Source organism: Selaginella moellendorffii, unplaced genomic scaffold, assembly GCF_000143415.4.
Source record: "Selaginella moellendorffii unplaced genomic scaffold, v1.0 SELMOscaffold_166, whole genome shotgun sequence".
NCBI lineage: Eukaryota > Viridiplantae > Streptophyta > Lycopodiopsida > Selaginellales > Selaginellaceae > Selaginella > Selaginella moellendorffii.
Window position 1 is genome coordinate 65,700 of NW_003314426.1, and position 20,421 is coordinate 86,120.

At 46.4% G+C, this 20,421-nt stretch overlaps 1 protein-coding gene across 5 annotated transcripts; it reads left to right on the top strand.

Annotated features, from left to right (window-relative positions):
• The first annotated feature begins 18,154 nt into the window (after window positions 1–18,154).
• Window positions 18,155–19,998, top strand: LOC112343573 (eukaryotic translation initiation factor 2-alpha kinase-like). Of its 5 annotated transcripts, none has more exons than XM_024667263.1 (9): window positions 18,155–18,316; window positions 18,383–18,405; window positions 18,468–18,584; window positions 18,638–18,694; window positions 18,757–18,882; window positions 18,951–19,409; window positions 19,457–19,611; window positions 19,664–19,830; window positions 19,888–19,998. In XM_024667263.1, the coding sequence occupies exons 3-9, from the start codon at window positions 18,476–18,478 to the stop codon at window positions 19,889–19,891; spliced, it is 1,077 nt and encodes a 358-aa protein (XP_024523031.1). In that variant the 5' UTR covers window positions 18,155–18,316; window positions 18,383–18,405; window positions 18,468–18,475; the 3' UTR covers window positions 19,892–19,998. The 5 variants fall into 5 exon arrangements, with proteins under 5 accessions (XP_024523031.1, XP_024523032.1, XP_024523030.1 ...); XM_024667264.1 differs by having other exon boundaries at window positions 18,383–18,400; XM_024667262.1 differs by having other exon boundaries at window positions 18,383–18,584.
• The last annotated feature ends 423 nt before the right edge of the window (window positions 19,999–20,421 follow it).

Genomic DNA, 20,421 nt, shown 5'->3' on the forward strand with positions numbered 1-20,421 from the left:
CGTTCTCGATAGTTGTTAATGTTGCCGTTTGTTCAGAAAAATGATCACCTGGAGTATAGTACGGGGAGTTTGGAAGACTTATATATTTTACATCTTCACCTATCTCCTTCTCCGTCTCCTTTTCTGCCTCACTTACAGATTTTGTGCTTGCCATGAGAACGCTCTTCACCCTAAAATATGGAGTTCGTTGTGTTATAAAAGGAAACCAACACACACGCTGCAAGGGAATGATGGTACATAAAGCATGTAAGCCCACAATATGGATTTATGTGCCATTAATATGGGCCACACACCATATTATTAGATTTATGCACGTATGATTAGTAAATGCATATGTCACATCATCTTTGTTTTACCTCACACACTATATCAGGCCTAATGAACCATATCACATGTGCGCACATGCTATATATATGGAGAAGTATTATGCAAGGATAGAAAAATTCAATGCATGATTGTGGAGAGCAATGGCATGAAGCCACATGCTAAATAACATTTTAGAGAAAGAATTAAAATAAAAACATGCAAACAGTACTGAGTGGACCAAGACTTAGAAGTGCACAATTGAATGAGGTATTTCTAATAAATATTTCACTCACCTCATATAGGAATGGCTACCACTTTCAAATGGCGTATCGCTTCATGCCATCACCTCGCAATTTGTTATAACAATCTGATGAATTCATATTCGGCTTGTTCACCTTGAACTTTAAGTAGGATTTGCTAGAACAACTAAGAATTTATACTTGTTATTTGTATCATCTCACCTAGGAATGGCGTAAGGCCACATGCCATTACGCCTCCTCTGATTCAGATTTGGATTGTTCACCTTGAAATAAAATACATTAGAAACTTAGTAAAGGAATATTAATGAATCTCACCTTGAACCCGGGTTATGAATGCTCTTGCTGCATCTCTTGCATGGTCTGGCAAGGTGATGGTGGCACTCTGCTTCCACATCCAACCATGCACAACATTATCCACCAATATGCTCATGTTGGGATCCCTTGGATTCAGCACCCATCTCTTTTCTAGGCAATCCTTTATATATCCGGAACTTGGCTTGAACCACTCCACAGTTACATTGAAGGAGTTAGTTTCCGCGTCCTCCTCTGCATCAGTGATGCAGCGCCCCACCCATATCATTTTTTTTTTATTACTGGGTCTGACAAGCATGACCATTCCTTTGCAGACCTGTACTGGATTGAATGCTGAATCCGGCTTCTTGTTCCTCGGCCCACAATAGTGATCCTCAACATCGTTATCTGTCACTGCATTTCCAAAGGACATTGTTCCGCTACTATCTGGTGCTCTGGGTTCTGGCCAAAAGGACTCTTCCAATTCTTCATATACAACCGGCCCATTTTGGATAGCAGATATAATCTTCTCCCAGTATTTGAGCAAAGGCTTGCACCTCTGAAAATAGGATTCTCCACCAAACACCAACCCCCTCTTCCAGAAGGCAATATGCTGTCTAATCCTGGCCACTATACTTTCCTGGTCTTTGAGTCCATCCGGGTGCATCGGCCGTGGGGAACCCTGAGGAATCATAGGTTCCCCAGTTATGGGATCTCTCTTGAAGAGTTCAATGCCGTCCACTGGCAGCCACACTGTGTCCCATTCTCTCATCTTGTACCTCATCACTAGAGCACTGTCACACATGCTGAAATGAAACTGAAGAGGCTTGGAGTGGCCAATCAGCGTTTCGGATCCGTCCCTGATGTAGCCTCTTACAAACCCCTTAAAGTCTGGAACCTCTGTCACAAGTGCAGCTTCAACAGTGCCTTTGATGCATTTTGGAATTCATCGTAGAGTTGTGGGAGGGTGAGGACATTGGATCGCCGGAGGGACTCTGCCAGGTGACTGAACATGGCATCGACGTCTTCATGAGTGTGCCCAACCATGAGAAAGCCAAGTGTAACCGTTTCAAATATGCCTTTGGCAACAAGCATCGCCAAGTACGCGAAGACGTACATGTTTTTGTTCTCACTGCCAGCATTGTCTGTTTGGAGCAGAAGATGGGGTGGAAGGCCACATCGGCCGCAAGAACTTCCTTGAGATTCTGCTTCGTTTGGATGAGGCTGTGCATTCACCGGGCGACTAGCCTCGTCGAAATGGCATGAGGCCTCACGTGATAACCCTACAATCTGACGGCCAACATATTCACTAGGATGGCATGGGGCCCCACGCGATACTGCAAGCCTTTGCTCCTCCTCCAGCTGAACCCTATATGGGGTTCAATCGACAAGGGCCTTGTGCAAGGGTTGGCCGTTCAGCTTAGTCTGCGCACTTTGCAGAGACCTTAAGTGTTTTGCTAGGGACGCAATCATCATGTTTGCACCCCCGCCACCCCATAGAGGTACAAAGAAGTTCCCATAGTTCTGGGCACCATGCCCATGAGCGATTATGCCAAACAGAGACACAGGCAGCTGCATGGATGAAGAGATTGCCTTGGGGGCAGGATTGAGTCGAGGTAAGCATGTCTTTTTCTGGTCCATTTTGTCGTGGATGATGCAAAGGTAAGAGTCAGGTCTCTCCATGGAGAGAATCTTGTTATGATAATATGCAGTCCTGCAGCTTCTCTGCTCGATGTTGTGGTCGAGCCGCCTTCTAACCAACGTCTCTCGCTCTTGAGCGATGCAAGAATTCTTCGACAAAGCCATTTTGATAGCAGTGCACTCGTCACACTTTGAAAAGCTGGAGTACTTTCCTATACTCACATCCCTGAACCTGTTGCTCCACAATCTACTAAATCTAGATTGGCTCAGCTTCCTGTAGCCATTACTCTGGAGTTCCCGATTCACATCTTCCAATATGGCCCCCTTGGTATACATGGAAGGGAGAACTCGTTGGGTGTCTCGAGTTCCATCTTCCAAGAGGCGGGTTTTATGTGGTTGCTGCTCGTTACATGTCTCGACAAACCTCTTGAAGATTGCCTCTCCATATACAACATGACCCCTGGTTTTGTGAGTACCGTCGTTCCCATGGACTGCCTGTTGAACCCTTTGTTCCTCGAACTCAGTTTTGATTATGTAGAATGTGGTTCGAGGGACTCCATAAATGATTCTCCATGCCTTCATGCAGACCAAACCCCTCTGGAAGACCATGCCCCCCACCTGATGTTCTGAAGCATCAACAGATGACCGTAATGCCTCATACACAAAATTGCGAGCTGCCTTCCAGGACAATGTCTTGTATCTTGCTCTCTCCTCTTCAATAGCATCCCAATCAGCATGTTGACAGCACCTCCTCTTGCAACAAGCAACTGTCGAGACCATTCGAACCTCCATCGCCATTTTCTGCCTTTTCGGTTCGTTGCTTAGATCCCTTTGGCTGCGCTTTAGGAAGGTGTACTTTCTTTTCCCATGAAGAGATGTTCTGTCATCAGTTGTAGTGGTGTTTGATTGTGAATCCTTCACATTTTCAAACACTAAGTGCCTCAATTTCCACCGCACAATGCTTCCAATAGTCAGACTGTTTTCTTCTGTGTCAACAACCTCTAAAATCGCAACTCCAATATCATCCCAGCCCAATTCTTGATTAGCAACCGCATCTCTTGGATCAACAACTGTGGCTAAGCCCTCAGCTACCACCTCCCCCTCGGGGTTGTTTAGAAACACCTTTGCCTGAATCCATGTAGCACGGTTCTTAAGATCTACGGAGGGAACATGCGTCGCACTTGCAGAGGCCATTCTGAAAGTGCAGAAAAGAAGTTAAGACCATACAAAAAATGATTGGAGAATGGCCTAAATCATAACATACCAAACAACCTCAATAGTATGAGGCCACATGCCATTATTCAAACATGCTATTGACACCCACGTGAAATTTCGCATTCACAAAATTGGCATGAGGCCTCATGCCATCTTGATATACACACAGCTGCAGGAAAGTAAAAACATACATGACAATACGCTAGCCATGAAATTGCAAGGGCCCAAGATGGCATGTGGCCTCATGCCATTTCTAAATGTGGTCCTAAGCCATTCCATGGTGAACATACCAGGAAACACAAGTGCCAAATATCAAGAGGAAGCGATAGCCACACCAAAGACAGTGCCGCTCGCAACACCGCAACTACTCGTAGTGCCGCTCGCAACACCGCAACTGCTCGTAGCGCCGCTCGCACAAACTGCCACTCGCATAAACTGCCGCTCGCAATGGCGCTCACAATGCCGCAACCGCTCGTAGACGCATAAACCACAGCTCACAACGCCGCTTACACAAGCAGCGCTCACTGCGCTCAGCGGAACCAAGAACACGGCGCACAAAAATGATAGACCTAGGAATGAGTTCGAGAATTCAAAAATAACACACGCTTGAACGTCACATCAAATCCTCTGACAAACCAGATCTTATGATTCCTCTGACAAATTTCAAACTGAGTAGCTTCTAAACTTTGCTGTCGGAGGTTGAACTTTGTCACATCATGTCCTTGCCTCAATCCAGCTGTGCCATATCAGTGATTCGAACTTTGCCATGCCATGTCAGCGATCCGCACTAAGATTATTCGCCGTGTAAAGGAATAATTATGCTGTGTGTGTACATCCATTTTTGGCAATATAAGGCCACACGCCATTCAAAGAATAATGCTAGTCGAGCATTTTTTAATGCATTTTTGGGTTCAAAATTGCATGAGCCCACACGCTATAAAGTTTACCTGTACCAAAAATAGAAACAGCTTTATTTACTTGGGAATTTAAGTGGTTGAGGCATTTTTAAACTTACAAACACATGCCCTACTTACATTTCTTTGGTTGCTTAAAATTCAAAAATATTATAAACCTTTCTTTTTGCATTTTCAATGTTTTCAATTATGGTTTTTGATTTTCGCAGGACCAGCCTAGTAATCTATTTGCATCCCGTCATGTTTATAGCTAGCTTTCGTTTGTCCCCTTCGCTAGCCTGAGATACATCTGCTCGGCATCTGCCTCTTACAGCATTTGCCCAGAAAGGGCATCTTTCTTCACGCAGCATTTGCCACATGTTTAGGGTTTAGGGTTTAGGGTTTAGCAATTCAGTAGCTTGATAAACATGCAAATACAGAACTTGATGCAAAATCCTTTGATATGTCACAATGCCCCTAGGACCATAAACACATTTCAATAGAGAGGGTCCTTTCATTTCATAACTCCTTACGTAGATCTTGGTGAAACCAGAGTTAGTGAAGTTAGTTTCTTGTGATCCCGCATCTGATTGTGATGTCCCTTTGCAGTGTCGATTGAAAGGTCAATGCACACCAAACTGTAAAATCTTGGAGCAAAATAACGGTTGGATCTATGGCAAATGCCCCTGAAACATTGTAAGGCTCGTGTGGTCTCATGTGGTGTACAATCGAGATGCTTTTTTGCAGGGTCATCAAGAAGGACATTGTATACCATTCTTTATTTAGCTGAACATCTGGCATTTTTGGAAATACAAGATGCTTTGGAATATCCAATCATGCATGGTATAAATATAGCGAGGGTATTAAATGATATCCCAATCATGATCTTTCTTTTGGATTTCGCGTGCATGCAGTCTGAGGAATGATGACGTTGTGGATTTCTTTTGGATTTCACGTGCATGCATGTGCGCGGCGATCCAGAAATTAATGGTGGCGCCCAAGTCCGAGGAATGATGACGTTGCGGGATTACCAACTGTCGTGACATTTCGCGCGTGTGAGGTTAGGTTTTGCATCGTACTTGCGCTCGCACACTCGCGCTCGCATAGCGCTCCCACTCGCGATCACACTCACATTCGCGCTCATCTACCTTCTCTACAGGTTTCTCGTGTGCATCGGCGTCCACTTGCGCTTGCATCACACTCGCGCTCGCATCACGCTCGCATCGCGCTCGTGTGCATTGGCATCCACTTCAAGACACACCCAGTTTGTAACTTCGCCGCCAACTCCGCCGCCCACTCCGCCACCCACACGCAGCCCACTTGGTGTCCCGGGAGATTTCAGTGCCACTCTCCAACTGTAAGTGGCAGAGTAGCCTTGCTGCTACGATCCGCTGCACACATAGTGCACATTCGCTAGCGAGTCTGGCCTCGATTGTCACGCCTCCATTCGGCTTCAAATGGTAAGTCTTTTAGGCCAAGTAGAAAATGGCATGAGGCCACATGCCATTCAGTAGCAACATTAGCATGCACCGATTGGGCTCTCGAGTGCAGTCCGGTTACAGATGGCGTGTAGCCTCACGCCATCTTAGGATGCAGCCTCAAGACATCTGATGCAGTGGTGAATGGCGTGTGGCCTCACGTTATTTCCAGCTGCTAGCTTTTCATCTGTCAGCTCTAATTGTTGTGCATTTCTGAACAGGCGAGGAATTGCGTTCTTCTTCCAGCCACTGTCAATGTGGATGTAGAGAAGGGGGAGGAGCTCACCAGTTGGACTTTCGGGATGGAAGGCGAGGATCTGAGGCTGTACAACACAGATGGTGGGAGAAAAGAATGCATGGGGATCCTCATCCAAGTGACAAACACTCCATGCAGTTCCATGCAAGAATATGGACTGGCACTTGTGGTAGAGACAGCGTCCGCCTTCAAGATCCACCTTGCATATCCTAGCGGCTTCCCGGAGGGGGGCAGCGGCTATGAGGAATTCCTAGAGGGAGCTAGGGAGAGGTTGTCCAGGAGGCCCACAATTTCAAAGACGCTGCGGGTCTATGAAGATCACATGGAATCCACGGACCTCACCTACAGCGATGTTCAAAAACTATATTCCAACATTGAGCCGTTGAGGGTGCCTCCAGTTCGCGAAGCGAAGGGGAAGGGGGTCGATCTGGAAACTACCCCGAAGCAGAAAAGGGTGGTCAAGCTCAAGCCGACGTCCGACTCTCCTGCTCCAAAAAAGAAGCTACTCGGTGATGCCATTGCCTCGGGTTCGAACACTACACCCACCAAAAAGAAGAGCCGCAAAGAGCAGAAAGAGCAAGAAGAGGCAGCAAAAATCGTCGCAGATAATAGTACTTGTTACTATTCCAACAAAGTATATACAATCGACGTGAGCCGTATCGACATCCAAAGCAAATACAACCACAGGCTAGTATCTGATGAGTGGGTGGAGAAACTGAAGCAGAAGATGCTGGCAAGTCCAGTAACACCCGACATCGCAGACGTGATCCCCTACTACCGAACAATAAAGGGCGAGACGAGGTTTCCAGACTTGATCAATAGGAAGGTGTTGGACGATCAGAAAATCCGGTTCTATGCTGTCTCCGGGCAGCATTCTAGCTTGGCAATGCAAGAGATAGTTGTGGATATTATGGTGGGCGAGGAAGTGAAGAAAGTCTTCAAGACAAGAGTTGTCCGCCTGATAAAAGGCAACTCGCCCCTCCGATCTATCATATACATCTCCCATGCGCAGAATGTCAAGCAAGAAACGTGCTACAAATCGGGTCTGCACGAGACATTGGCACGAACACGGAAGCTCTGGGTTCAACTGAAGAAGCCACAAAAACCAGGACAAGGACGTGCACTAGCAACTAGCGCCTGGCAGGTAAGCCTCGTTGCATGTGGCATAGCATGTGACCTCACGCCATTTCCATTGCAGGAATTCTTGAGTCTTCTCTCGAAAACACTGGGGGTCAATGACACACTCAGCATCCATAACATTCTACTCGCGACAAAAGTTGTTTTTGACAAATGGGTAGATGTGCTAAGGAGGTACCATGACGGGGAGTTGCTAAACTCAATGGGTGTGGAGGACGGCCGGAAGCCCAATGATTTGAAGCTCAACACCTTGCGTTTCTCGTGGTCTCTAGACGACGACGACCTTCTGACAGTGGCTAATGCTCTTCTACGTGGTGAGGTAGTCTTCAACAAGACCAAAATGACTCCCGGCCTATTGTGACATACGAGGACTTGTGCACGACTCTGAGAGCTCGTGCGCTATTGAAGGATTGGATCTTCGAGCAAGTGGCCGTGGAGAGGGTGAACATCGACACCACGCAAGAGATGATGGAAGAGCTGGAGTTGTCAAATGAAGACATCGACGAGTACGTGAAGGGGGCCCCCAAGTTCATCGATCTGCTGCGGGATGCCACGAAAAGTAAAGCTGAGAAGTTGGATCAGTATCCAAATTTCATTAAGAAGGATGTCGACCGCCGGCTTCAAAAACAGCTCGACCCCGCAGTAGAGGCCTATCGAGAACCTTACCGGGTATACGTGAATTCGGATGAGGATCAAAGGTGGAGGAGCATCATTTCCCGCGGAGATGAGCAGGTCAAGAACATCTTTTGTGTGATGGACTTCACAAACGAGGAGATCACTCATGCAGACGAAGTTAGCTCCATCATTGACTTAATGGTGGGACTTGTGGAGGTGGAATCTTCAGTCCACTATATGATCTACGACTCTGAATCCTATCACAAGTTCTGGAAGGCCTTGAACGAGGTGAAGGCTCGGTTGAAAGGCAAGGAGATGCGGGAGATCCATGGGATAATGGCTAAGAAGAAGATACCGACGAATGTCCGCATCTTCACACTCGCCCTTGTTATTGGTCCTGCAGCAGAGTGGGACTGGAGTGACTTCCCAGCTTCGTTCGACAAGGCCGATCGAATTGATCTAAGGGAGGTCAATTTACCCGTGCCTGAGGAACTGAAGACGGCTATGGAGCTTTCGAATCCAGAGAAAGCTCCAGGTGCAGCATGGGAAATGCTCAGCTGGGTCTTCAACGCAATAGCGGGTGGGTCACCTGCTTCCGACTCCAAGGGCAAATGCGTTGTCGAGTACAACTGCGGCGGACTATTCTTTTGAGCTGCACTACTCAAGGGTGTCTCGTGTGTTGCGGTGACAAACTCCATTGAAGAGGTGACTTCAATGGAGCATATAATTACAGTTGCCAAAGAAAAACAGTATCTTCTCTGTGAACCTGGTGAGTACACACTTTAAGTTTAAATGTTATCTCACAAGCTCTGTATGCAGGAGCGTGGCCACCCCCAGATGCTGAAACGGCGTTAACAGCTACTGTTGAAGATACCCATGTTGGGCCGAGCTCACAACCTGCACAAGGTAAGGTCACGTGAGGCCTCACGCCATTTTGATTATAGATCGTTGTGAATATTCAGACACGAGGACTGAAAAGCGCACTGGTGGCGCGTCGAAGAAGGACAAACAGACAAGCAATAGGAAAAAAGGAGGTACAAATTATATTTGCAATGGCATGTGGTCTCATGCCATTCCTTGCAGGAGACACTTCTTCAAAGGCAAAACAGGCAAGCACCAGCCAAGCTCAAACTGACAGTGGTCATAAAAAGCGAAAGCACGTTGGACAGTTGTCGGGATCAGAGGCGTTTGATTCGAAAAGGAAGAAGGGCAACGAAAAGATGATAGGTAATGCCTCGCGGTTATGGCGTGTGTGCTCATGCCATTCATTGCAGATCAAGGGCTGAGTGAAAGCAGCCAGTCACCACCTCCTGACTCAGATTCCTATGGTGGACTCCCCTTCCCCAATCTCAATGGAGAGGTACAATGGATGAGGGATGCTTTTCAAGTCAGGGCCACGTTTTTCTCATCTCGTCGTCTTCGAAGGGTGCAAGAACGTGCAGAAACCATGTTAAGACAGTCGGGTGAGGATACGGTCCTAGGTCACGCACTAAAACAGGCTATGGATGTCTTGTATTTTGAGATGGAGACTCGGCCAGATGATTTTCCCAAGATGGTTCTGGAAGAACAAGCCATCCAGCCTGAGCAGCCTATGGAAGAAATGCAGGAGGGGGATGAGGAGCCAGAGAAAGATAATGAGCAGGAAGAGCAGAAGGACGAAGAGGAGGACAAAGAAGAGGAGGACGAAGAAGAGGAGGACGAAGAAGAGGAGGACGAAGAGGACTTGGATGGTCCTCACAATGGTGACGATCACAATAACGACAACGACGATGATGACGACGATGGCCAGCCTGAGGTGGCCAAAGAGCAGCGGAGGAAGGTCATACAAGACAAACCATCAGGTAAATAATAGTACATCCATTCCTAACCTTTTACCATTTCTAACATTATCCATGTAGGTCGCAGAGCAAATGGTAAGTAGAGATTATTCAGTTGAATTAAGATACAAACTCTAGCCTTTAGTGTCGAGGAAGGATAGTGCCAAGCAAGGGTCGAAACGTATGTTCAATCCTTCAGAATCAGCAGTGCGCCCAAGTGATATCGGTCCTAGTTCCTCAATAGCAGTTGATGGTAAATACAGTATAGTCGATTCAATGTGCTAATGAGTTTGTTTTTAGTAGCCAGTAGGGAGGATACCATCTCAATCAAAGGGAGATATTTGGACATGCATATGGATCCGCCAGTGGACTCTACTTGCCTACAAGAGTCATTAGAGCTGGTGGAGGCTACTATCCATATCAACGCCAAGCAAGCTGACCACGCTCCACTTGATGCTGCCCATACCACTGAGTCAATCTTGTCCATGTATCCAACTAACGGTGACCAGGCGCCATTGGACCCGCATGAGGCCGCCCCAGCCGCCGAGCCGGTCATATCCTCATTTCCAACAGACTCAACGTGTGCCCAATCGTCTGACTACACGCCGTTGGAACCTCCCTACACCGCCCCTACTGCCTGTTCGGTCATGTCCACTTTGCCAACGGAGGCACCAGCTGAAATGGCGTGTGATCACACGCCATCAGAACCACCCTATGCCACTGTTGAGCCAGTTGTACCAGAGTCTACAGCTGAAATGGCATGTGCCCACACGCCATCGGATGCGATTGACCCCACATTGCAGAGGAGAGTATTTCCACCCTTCACGTTTCCTCGACCAAAACCCTCTCAACGACCATCGGGAGCACCATTCGCTAATATTGTAGATGGTAAAATTGACTTGTACCATTTTTTATGCTGACGCATTTCATTTCAAAGTCACGGCGAAGGTACTGTATCGGTTTTGATCTGAACGGTGTCCTTTTCTCCCATGAGCGTGGCTCGTCCTCGAATGTCACTGCACCCTCCAAAGCCTGCGGTCGCAAGTTGGTCAAAAGAGACAGATTCACATTAATCACACGGGAGAAACTGCGGGATCTAATAATGACCATGCGACACTTAAAACAGAGGGCCGGGTTCAATTTGCAATTGGGAGTTTGGACATCCATGATACGCCACAATGCATTAACGTTGCTACAGATGATGCACGATCAGACGCGAGTAATATTACCATTTGACTTTCTCCTAACGCAGGAGGATTGCTTGACTATGGTCCATGTAAGGGGTAGCAAGCCCATCTTCGTCAAGCCAGAGGCTGTAGTGATGAACCGGACTGCTAGGTCAAGTGAAATCCTCATCATCGATGATTCGCCGATTAAAACTGCAGCGAACACGCACACATATGCAGTGCACCCCATCTCTTGCAGTATGGAAACTAGGGAGAAGAAACCGTATGTTCTGGGGGACCTTGCAAAATGGCTTGGAGCGATGGTGATAGAGAACCGGCCAGTCCAGGAGGTGGCTGCAGAAATCAACCAAATGGCAGATGGAACGGTATATCAGAAGCCATTTGATCGGACAGACACCAGTCATCATTTATGGCATGTATATTGTCTAGCCAAGCACTATCCGCATCTCCATAATCTGCTCAACCGGATGGGTTCTTCGACCACTGAACATGAGCGTGGACGTATTAGAGAAGAGATGGCATTACTATTGGGTTTAAATCCTAATAGTGTGGAAAGTGATGAAATTCCAAGATTATTGTATAGGCGTTGGAGGCAAAAAATAACAGTCTGAGATGGCATGTATTTATTTAAAAATGTAACTTATTATGGCATGGGGTTCCATGCCATTGTATTAATATTAAAAGACAATTCTTTGAGAGGATTTGCATTATACTAGAAGTGTTACAGCATGTTATTGGAAGTCTACGAAGTTATTTTATTAATAAGGGGAAAGTAAAGATTGAATGGGGACTTGGGCTCCACCTAGACTCAGAGCAACTGAGCCAATATTAAAAGGATGGAAAGAAATTGGACGACGATGACAAGGAGAAGAGAGAGGTGAAGCAGTGGCAGGGGGAGGAGAAGTGATTGAGTAGACATTTCCTTGTTTAAAATAAAATGGCATGTGCCTCAATGCAGTTGAATTTTGTTATATTTATATACTATATAAAGGTTTGGAAACCTTATTTTACAAGTGGGATAATGACAATTCCCACTTTAACGAAATAGAGCTTCTTGGATCCCTTGGAAATGATGAACTTGAAAAGATTACATAATGGCTAGTTGTAATATAGAGGGCACAAAATCTAGCTATCTAAGATTGATGGCCTGATAGTTAAACACGAAAGAACTTAAGAGAGTTAAATATTGTTCTAGCTATTAAAACTAGAAACTAGTGAGGACACCATTCCTTGCTATTTGTCCTGGTGTGCAACAGCTAGCAATTAACATTAATATTCAATGGTATGCAAATGCCTCAATTTAAACAAATGCCGAGCCTCATTAGTTGTTATTCTTAGCATTCAAGTATGTTAAGAAATATATTAGAATATACATTGTGATATATTTTAGATAGCACAAAAGAAATTTAGGAGTAGTATATTTTAAATAGCACAACAAATTATTTAAAAAGAGGAGTAGTACTCAATGGAATTTAACAATTGGTTCCTCAAGGTATGGAAGAAACTAGAAACCTAGACAGATAAAATTGATGGATCAAGAGCGCCAACTTCCACCCAACGAGTCAAGCAGTCAGAAGCAATAATAATATACTCATTGCCAACAGTCGACTGTGGAAAAAGTCCCATAAGATCAAATGCCACTAACTCAAACGGATGGGAAGCCGCAATTGACTCCAACCGTCCTTCCACAGCACAAGGGGGAGTATTATGAGCTTGGCACCAAACGCAGCTATGCACATACCGGATAATATCACGTTGCATCTCCGGCCAATAGAAAGATCTGCGCAGCTTCTCGGTGACACGACGGTGTCCCATATGCCCACCTAGAACAGGAAAATCATGGTAGGCATGGAGAAACCGCGGAATAAACACCGAAGGCACCACCAGCCGTAAATTATCATCAGGATCCGTCCCCACAAAATAAAAAAGGCCATCATCAAGATGATATTGAGAATGTAAATGCTGGAAAGGCAAGTCATCAGCAAGTGATGCAGGATTTTCAAACCCATCTCGAAGCCTTCGAATCCACGGCTCAATCTTTTGAGCCTCGCGAACCTCATCAAGAGAAGGTAGATCTTGCTCTGTGCCCTGTGGACACTGAACGTCAAGGACAGCAACCGCCGACGGCACAGAATCCTCATTTAGAAAATCCACAGATGCTGGAACAATAGGTTCGTCAGAAACATGAGAAGTGAGTGGAGAAGGAAGAGGAGCTCGAGAAAGGGCATCAACATCAGCCATAGCACTCCCTGGGCGATGAACATCAAAATTATATATCTGAAGCTTCTAAACCCATCAAGCCGTACGACTAACCAGGTTCTTCCGCTTCAATAATGAAGTAACAGCAGCATGGTCACCTTCAAGTAACGTTCGAGAACCATGTAGATATGCATGAAGTTTCTCGAAACCCCAGACTGTTGCTAAACACTCCTTCTCCGTCGTGGAGTAGTTCATCTCCGCTGGTTGTAATGTATGGCTTATGTATGCAATGGGATAGCGCTAACCAGGCACACTCGAGCTCTCTTGCATCAACACACCTCCAAGACCAATGTCAGAAGCATCCACGCGCAAAATAAAAGGTCGAGTGTAGTCAGGATACACCAAAACCGGAGGAGTTGTCAATAGCTCTTTGAGATCCATGAACGCCCGCTCACAATCCGAAGACCAAATGAAAGATGACATGGATGACTTCAGCAACGCTTGCAATGGTGTAGTGCAATTGGAAAGATGATCCACAAAACAACCAAGATACTGCACCTTACCCAAAAAGCGTTGCACATCATTCACACACTTCGGAGTAGGGAACTTTAGAACAGCCACAAGTTTGTCAAGATCAACTTGCAAACCCTCACGAGAAATACGGTACCCAAGATAAGTTGTGTCCTTGGACCCAAACACGCACTTTGACCGCTTCAGCTTTAAACCAACGTCGCGTAGCCGATCCAACACTTTACAAACATCACGAATGTACTCCTCCCATGTCCCCTCCGAGTGGATCAAGACATCATCAATGAAGTCAGCAATCACCTCCGGCATATCGCAAAGAACCTCGTCCATCATCTGCTGAAAAGTTGCTGGAGCATTGTTCAAACCAAACGGCATCACCAAGAACTCATACAAACCAAATGGTGTACGAAAAGCAGTCTTAGGAATATCTTCTTCGGCCATCGGTACTTGCCAATACTTAAAAGCAAGATCTAGCTTGGTGAACCAACGACTTCGCCCCAAATGATCCAAGAGATTAGCAGTGTGAGGAAGAGGATACACATCTGGGATCGTCACTTCGTTTAACGGACGATAGTTAATGCAGAAACGAATACTCCCATCAGGCTTCATCACAAGATGAGGTTCACATGCCCAAGGACTCCACGACTTCCGAATAACACCCTTCTCTAGCATTTCCTTGACGTTTTCTCGTAAAATCTTGATCTCCTTAGGTGACCGACGACCTGTAGGAAAACGTTTCACAAAGGTGCAGATATTCTCTCTACAAAAATCAACAATCCCGCCATTTTCTTCATCACATCTCCCAAGAATTGGGATAGCTCTCCAGCTTCCACTTGATCTCTGCCCACTTGAGATGAGATGCATGGATCCTACAAGAAGCCAGCCGTGGACACCACGCTGTTGCATCTCCCGAGCTATTTTGTTCAAGATGTGTGGTATACCGACGTGAACTATAAATTGCAGTGCAGGATCACATTCTAACTGATTTAATGCTAGAAGCAGCTATGATATCTGACAACTCCAAAATGTTGAGCCTTCGTGACTTCCAATATGCTTTGTGGAAGGTCCCGATGGTAAGTTTGAGTTTTATTATTCTCGCAAGAAATTAACTAGCTAGGAAACCCAGAGCAGTTATTAAAGAAATACGTTCCATTTCTTTGTGAGGAGTGTCAGCAATCGCAACTAACACTGATACTCTTGAATTTTTTTTCATCTGTGCATAATTTAGGTTGATTATGTTTCTCAGTTCGGTGCTGACCAGTATCTACGTCTGGGGAAACTTCTTGTATTGTGTAGGATCATCTCGTTCTTGGACTCCAACATAATAAAATTCCATCGAGAAGAAATACTAATCTTCTCTATTGCAGGTTCGTGATAGTATTTATCTTATTTTCGCAAAACTTTCCGGGAAGTTTACTGTTAATTCTCCTTGGGCATACTTCCGATGCTGTTTCTTTTCTTTTGGAAAGCTCAGTGTTTTACTTGTCGTCACTAACACTAATACCAGATAGCACTACGCCTGTACAAGTACATAGCCTGAACATCCTAGCATGGTTTATTTCTGAAACTTCTATTTCGGACAAGAAGCAGTTACTGTTGGCCGTGGTTGGCTGCATTGTAGCTCTTGCAAGCACTTTGAAGGTAAATCTTGATCTCATAATTTAAACCAGTCTTAAATCTTTGTTTGTAGTCTGTGCCATGCGGTGCTTTAAAGAAATCAAGCAGGAAGGTCAAGTCTTGAAGCTTTCTGTGCTTTTGCGAGCCATACATGACAATACCAAGAACTTCGTAAACAACAGGAGGTTTTTGTCATCCTTTCTTCATACTAGTCTGCTCAGCGAATGAGCGCAAGACAATTAGAACATGTGGTACGTTTCATTAAGTTGCACCTCCGCCAACAATTTCAATCTTTCTAAGAACTTCAGACATCTCCCACCTTGCTTTGTTGGTTCGATCTAGCTGAAAATTATTGACTTGCCAGAAGGAAAGAAAGCAGAAAAGAATTCCTTGATTTGTTTCGTTACATGTAAATTCTTCTATACTTCTTTTCTTTCTGGCATGTCACCAGTTTTCTATGTTGGATCAAATCAATAGAGCAAGGCGGCTGTATGAAAGATTGAGACCCTCTGCATTAGCTATTGCATCAACAACCCACAGATGTATGGCTAAGGGAGGGATGGAAATGAGTGGGATGACCATAACCTAAACGAGACGCAGACAAAGTTTAATACCTCACAGTCTCAATGGCTGCTTTGCCATCTAGTTTTGAAGCGTAGAACAATTGAAGGTAATTTCCATAGACGCTATCTTTGAAGCAAGCAGGTGCTTCGTCAGCGACCATCTGCGCCAGCAGAGCAATGTGACTATCTTCTGCTGGCCCATAGAATGAAGCAATGGAGACTCGAGTTCGCTCCGAGTTGACAACTGCTCGGTGCTCCACACTCTTGTACGCATCATTGGAAAGAATCTGAATAACACACAATCAAAACCTGGAAATCTCATGCATGCACGACTATGACGATCGAAAGAAAGCTTACCTGAAGTTGATCTCCAATGTTGACAACAAAGGCGCCAGGCAGAGGTTTGATCGGCACCCACGCTCCACAGTGTACAATCTGGAGGCCATCTTTCACCCTGGTGTCCTGCTGGAGTATAGTGAAACCGTTTGGATCCGCGTGAGCGTCCAGTCAGATTGTAAGCTCCGGCTCCGGACAAGGTGGATAGTAGTTCATCCTCATCGCATGCCTCTCTCCTTCAAAAGCTTCCTCCAGAGCACCACTTTCCAGTCCCAGTGACTCCGAGAACAATCCAAGCACTCTTTTCGCGGCGACGAACGAGACGTGGGTGGGGCGGACGACTGAATCGCTGGCGAGGGCGAGGAAGAGATGAATCGCTTGCGCGCTCTGGCCGTTTGCGCAGAGCGTCGAGATCATGATGTTACAGGAGAAGGCGTTCTTGTGGACGAGATCGTGGAAGACGGACCATGCGTCCGGGAGGCTGGAGCACTTGCCATACATGAGGATGAGGAGATTGCTGAACAAGGGGTGGTGGCGTAGGTCGAGGGTGGCGGCCAGGCGGCGGTGCAAGAGCTTCCCTCGCGGGAGGGACTTGGAATCACCACATTGGCGCAGAAGAGTCGCGATTTGGCGTGGAGATGCCTGCAGGAGGCACCGCGATCACTCCTCTTGCTACTTCGCTGGATGTCATGGCAAAGACACACTCTCTCTCTCTCCATGATCCTGTGAAGAGCTTCATATGGATCATCACATTTTTTGTCAATAGCTTCACATAGGCACTAAACAACAGACATAAAGGAACTCAGAAGCAATCAGTCTTCTAAGCATCTTATCCTCCGGCATCAAATGTTGGATCAGTGATGTCCTTTTTGAAGTCTCGCTTGTTGTTTGAGGTGGGCACGTGCTCCTATTGGTGTTCATGGGGTGTTGCAAAGCTGTGGGCTCTCAATGTAAAGGGGATTTCCTTGGCAAAAGAGCTTGAAACTTTGGTGTGCTGTTTTTCTTGTTTTACCATTTTGTTTTACATGAGACATGTAGGAAATCCTGAGCTCAAAAGTTCACTAAGATTCATTTGCATAAACTACACTTTGGCAGAAAAATTATAACATTTATTACAAAATACAATAATCAGTTAAAAACAACCCATTCATCATCGAATGGATCTAGGACGTACAATTTGCCTTGCTTCTCCACACATTGTCCAATATTCCAGCGATGGGTAACTTTGGTAAAATCCACACACTTTGACAGCACAAGAAGGAACGGGGTTACATCTGCCAAGAAGTGGTCATCCTTTGACCCCTCAAACTTTGGAGCCACCACCACGCTCTCTTGATGACCTTGGTAGAAGTCAATAATGTCATCCAGTGCCACCACCCGCTCGAAATCCCGAAACCCTACATGGTCAAGATTCTTGACTTTCGTCCCGTCCTTTAGAACAACGCAATTGCCACCATGTAGCCTCCTCGACACAAGCCCCCCAGTAGGATCCAGATGGTCAACCACAAGGTTGACATACTTCTCCTGGGCGGCACTAAACACCACGATATCGTACACTTTTGAAACCTTCCCCAGAAATTCATCTGGTCTCTTCATGATGTGGAGTGGTGCATCATCGTCGAATTCCATGCTGAAACTCACAGAAGAGACGAGATCCTTATGAGCGTATACCAGTGTATTGTCTAGATCGAGAATGAGTGTCTTCTTCATGATACCCTAAAAAATGACTCGTATTCCGTGGAAATGTAGAAGGGCCACAAAAGGTGACCAAAGGTGCCACGTCTGCCCTAAACTCTATCCGACGTGGCCTTTTTGTATTCTTGTACCCTACTATTGGCAAAGCCCAAGGGAGCCGGAGGAGCGCGTCGATCCTCAATGCAGCTTAGATTCCAAATCTAGGGCTGCCGTGATCGTCTGGCAAGGGCAGAGGTGAGTGCGCTGCTGGTTTGCGGCCTACTGTTGGCGAGGCGGAAGGAGGTGAGCATGCAATTGTAGCAAGTTTGTTGTGAATCCATTGACGGACAGCTGATGTGCGCATTCTAGGCTCCAGCCGTTGGATAAGTGCAGTAACGACTCCTCAATCTCTTTTGTGCTTTCAGCAACGACTCACAATGTTAACACTGACCAGAGTCCACCATGGAGAGGAAGAGAGCTGCTGGTCCGAAGAAACTACACACTCAGAAGCGATCCGACGTCATGCTCGAAAGGACCCGCCCACTGGATCCGATTAACCGAGCTCGATCAGGTTGGTCAAAACTTGAAACATCTGCACTTGTCTGACGAAGATCCTCGTTGAAGCAGGAGCAGGAGAAACTGATCATGATGCATCCGCGTTGCAGGCTGCTCCTGACGCTGGTACGAAGAATTCCTTTTGTTGGCTGACACGACTCTTTGCTGGTTTGATTCATGACTTGCAGAATATGTTCGGCAATTCCTCGCAATGGCGCAACGCTTGGAGAGATTCAAGATGCTCTCGGCGAATGTTGTGACCGGGATCGTGGAATCGATCCAAAAGGGAGGGGAGACTCCAGTTGCAGCAGCAGGTGGATACAATAATTTCTCTCTTTGGCATCTTTTCGCTTCTGAGTGGCCCCTTGTCTCTCTTGTCCAGGCCGCTTCTGCAGCAGCTACGAAGTGCTCGCTTGTGTTGGCCAGGGGGCGTCCGGGAAAGTATACAAGTGCCGTAGCAAGGAGGACGAACAAATCTACGCCATCAAAGTCATCAAGGTTCGCACAGCAACGAAGTCCAGAGACCAGGATGTCGCGCTCGTCTTCAAGGAGGGAGAGATGCTCCAGCGCTGCGAACACCCCAACATAGTCAAATACTTCAACATGTGGAAGGAGGAAGGCGAGCCGGGCAAGTCGAAAGTGTACATTGTCATGGAGTTTTGTGGCCGCTCGCTCCAGTCGGTGCTCCTCGGCGGTGAGTCACCACCTGCAGATGCGTTTAGGCAGCTTCTTCAAGCTGTGGCGCATGTGCACGACAACGTGGGTGTTCATCGGGATATAGCACCACACAACATCTTCGTCACAGACGATGGACGCATCAAGCTGGGAGATTTCGGTCTTGGTAGGCAAATGAAACATCTCTTCCATCTCTCATTTGTTGGCTTACAGCTAAAAATAAGGAGTCCATGCTCGAGACCGAAAATATCAAGAAGGGGAGAGCAGTTTACTACTCTCCCCAGCGCCGGAGCAACTCAACCTACACTGACATGCTTGCGCTTGGAGTTATACTCTTCGAACTTCATTGGAGGTGTCCCCCGGACCAGGTTTGGCTGCAGTTTGTGCAACGTGCTTGCTTAGTTTGGTGAATCTGTGTAGGAAAGGGAGTCGGTATTGATTGACGTCCGGGATGGCGTTTTACCAGCAGACTGGGCGTACCAACACCCATCAATTGCGCCCAAGGTGTTGGAGCTGGTCGCAGCAAGACGCGACCAGCGTCCATCCGCGCGCGACATCCTCTGCGATCCTGCCTGGCAATCTGTTTGGTGAGTTTCTTTCATTACTCTGATTCTCTGCTTGGCTTCTAACATGTCTGTTTGCAGCTGATCGTTGTAGTTGTTTAGATTTACTTGCTCCTTTTTGTCATCTTTGTAGTCTTGGTCTTTTTCAGCATGCTGATTTCGATTCAGAAATATGAATTCGTTGCCAGTTCATTGCATTTCTGCCAGGCCGAGTTGTTCTCGATCAAGGTTGCTGAACAACTCAAGGGCTTCCGACATTCTTGTAGTCAGGTTCGGTTCAAGGAACAGGATTGGTAAACAGCACATTGACGGGAGATGCAACAGCGTGGTGTCCACGGCTGGCTTCTTGTAGGGTCCATGCATCTCACCTCAAGTGGGCAGAGATCGAGTGGAAGCTGGAGAGCTATCCCAATTCTCGGGAGATGCGATGAAGAAAATGGCGGGATTGTTGATTTTTGTAGAGAGAATATTCGCACCTTTGACCTGTTGACCTTTTTACAGGGAAACGTTTTCCTACAGGCCTTTCTGAATTGAATCCAAGGAACCTGGAAGTCAAAACAAGAGAGTAGCTTCAGAACACTCAAAAGCTCACCCCTGCAAGTTCTGTTGTGGTAC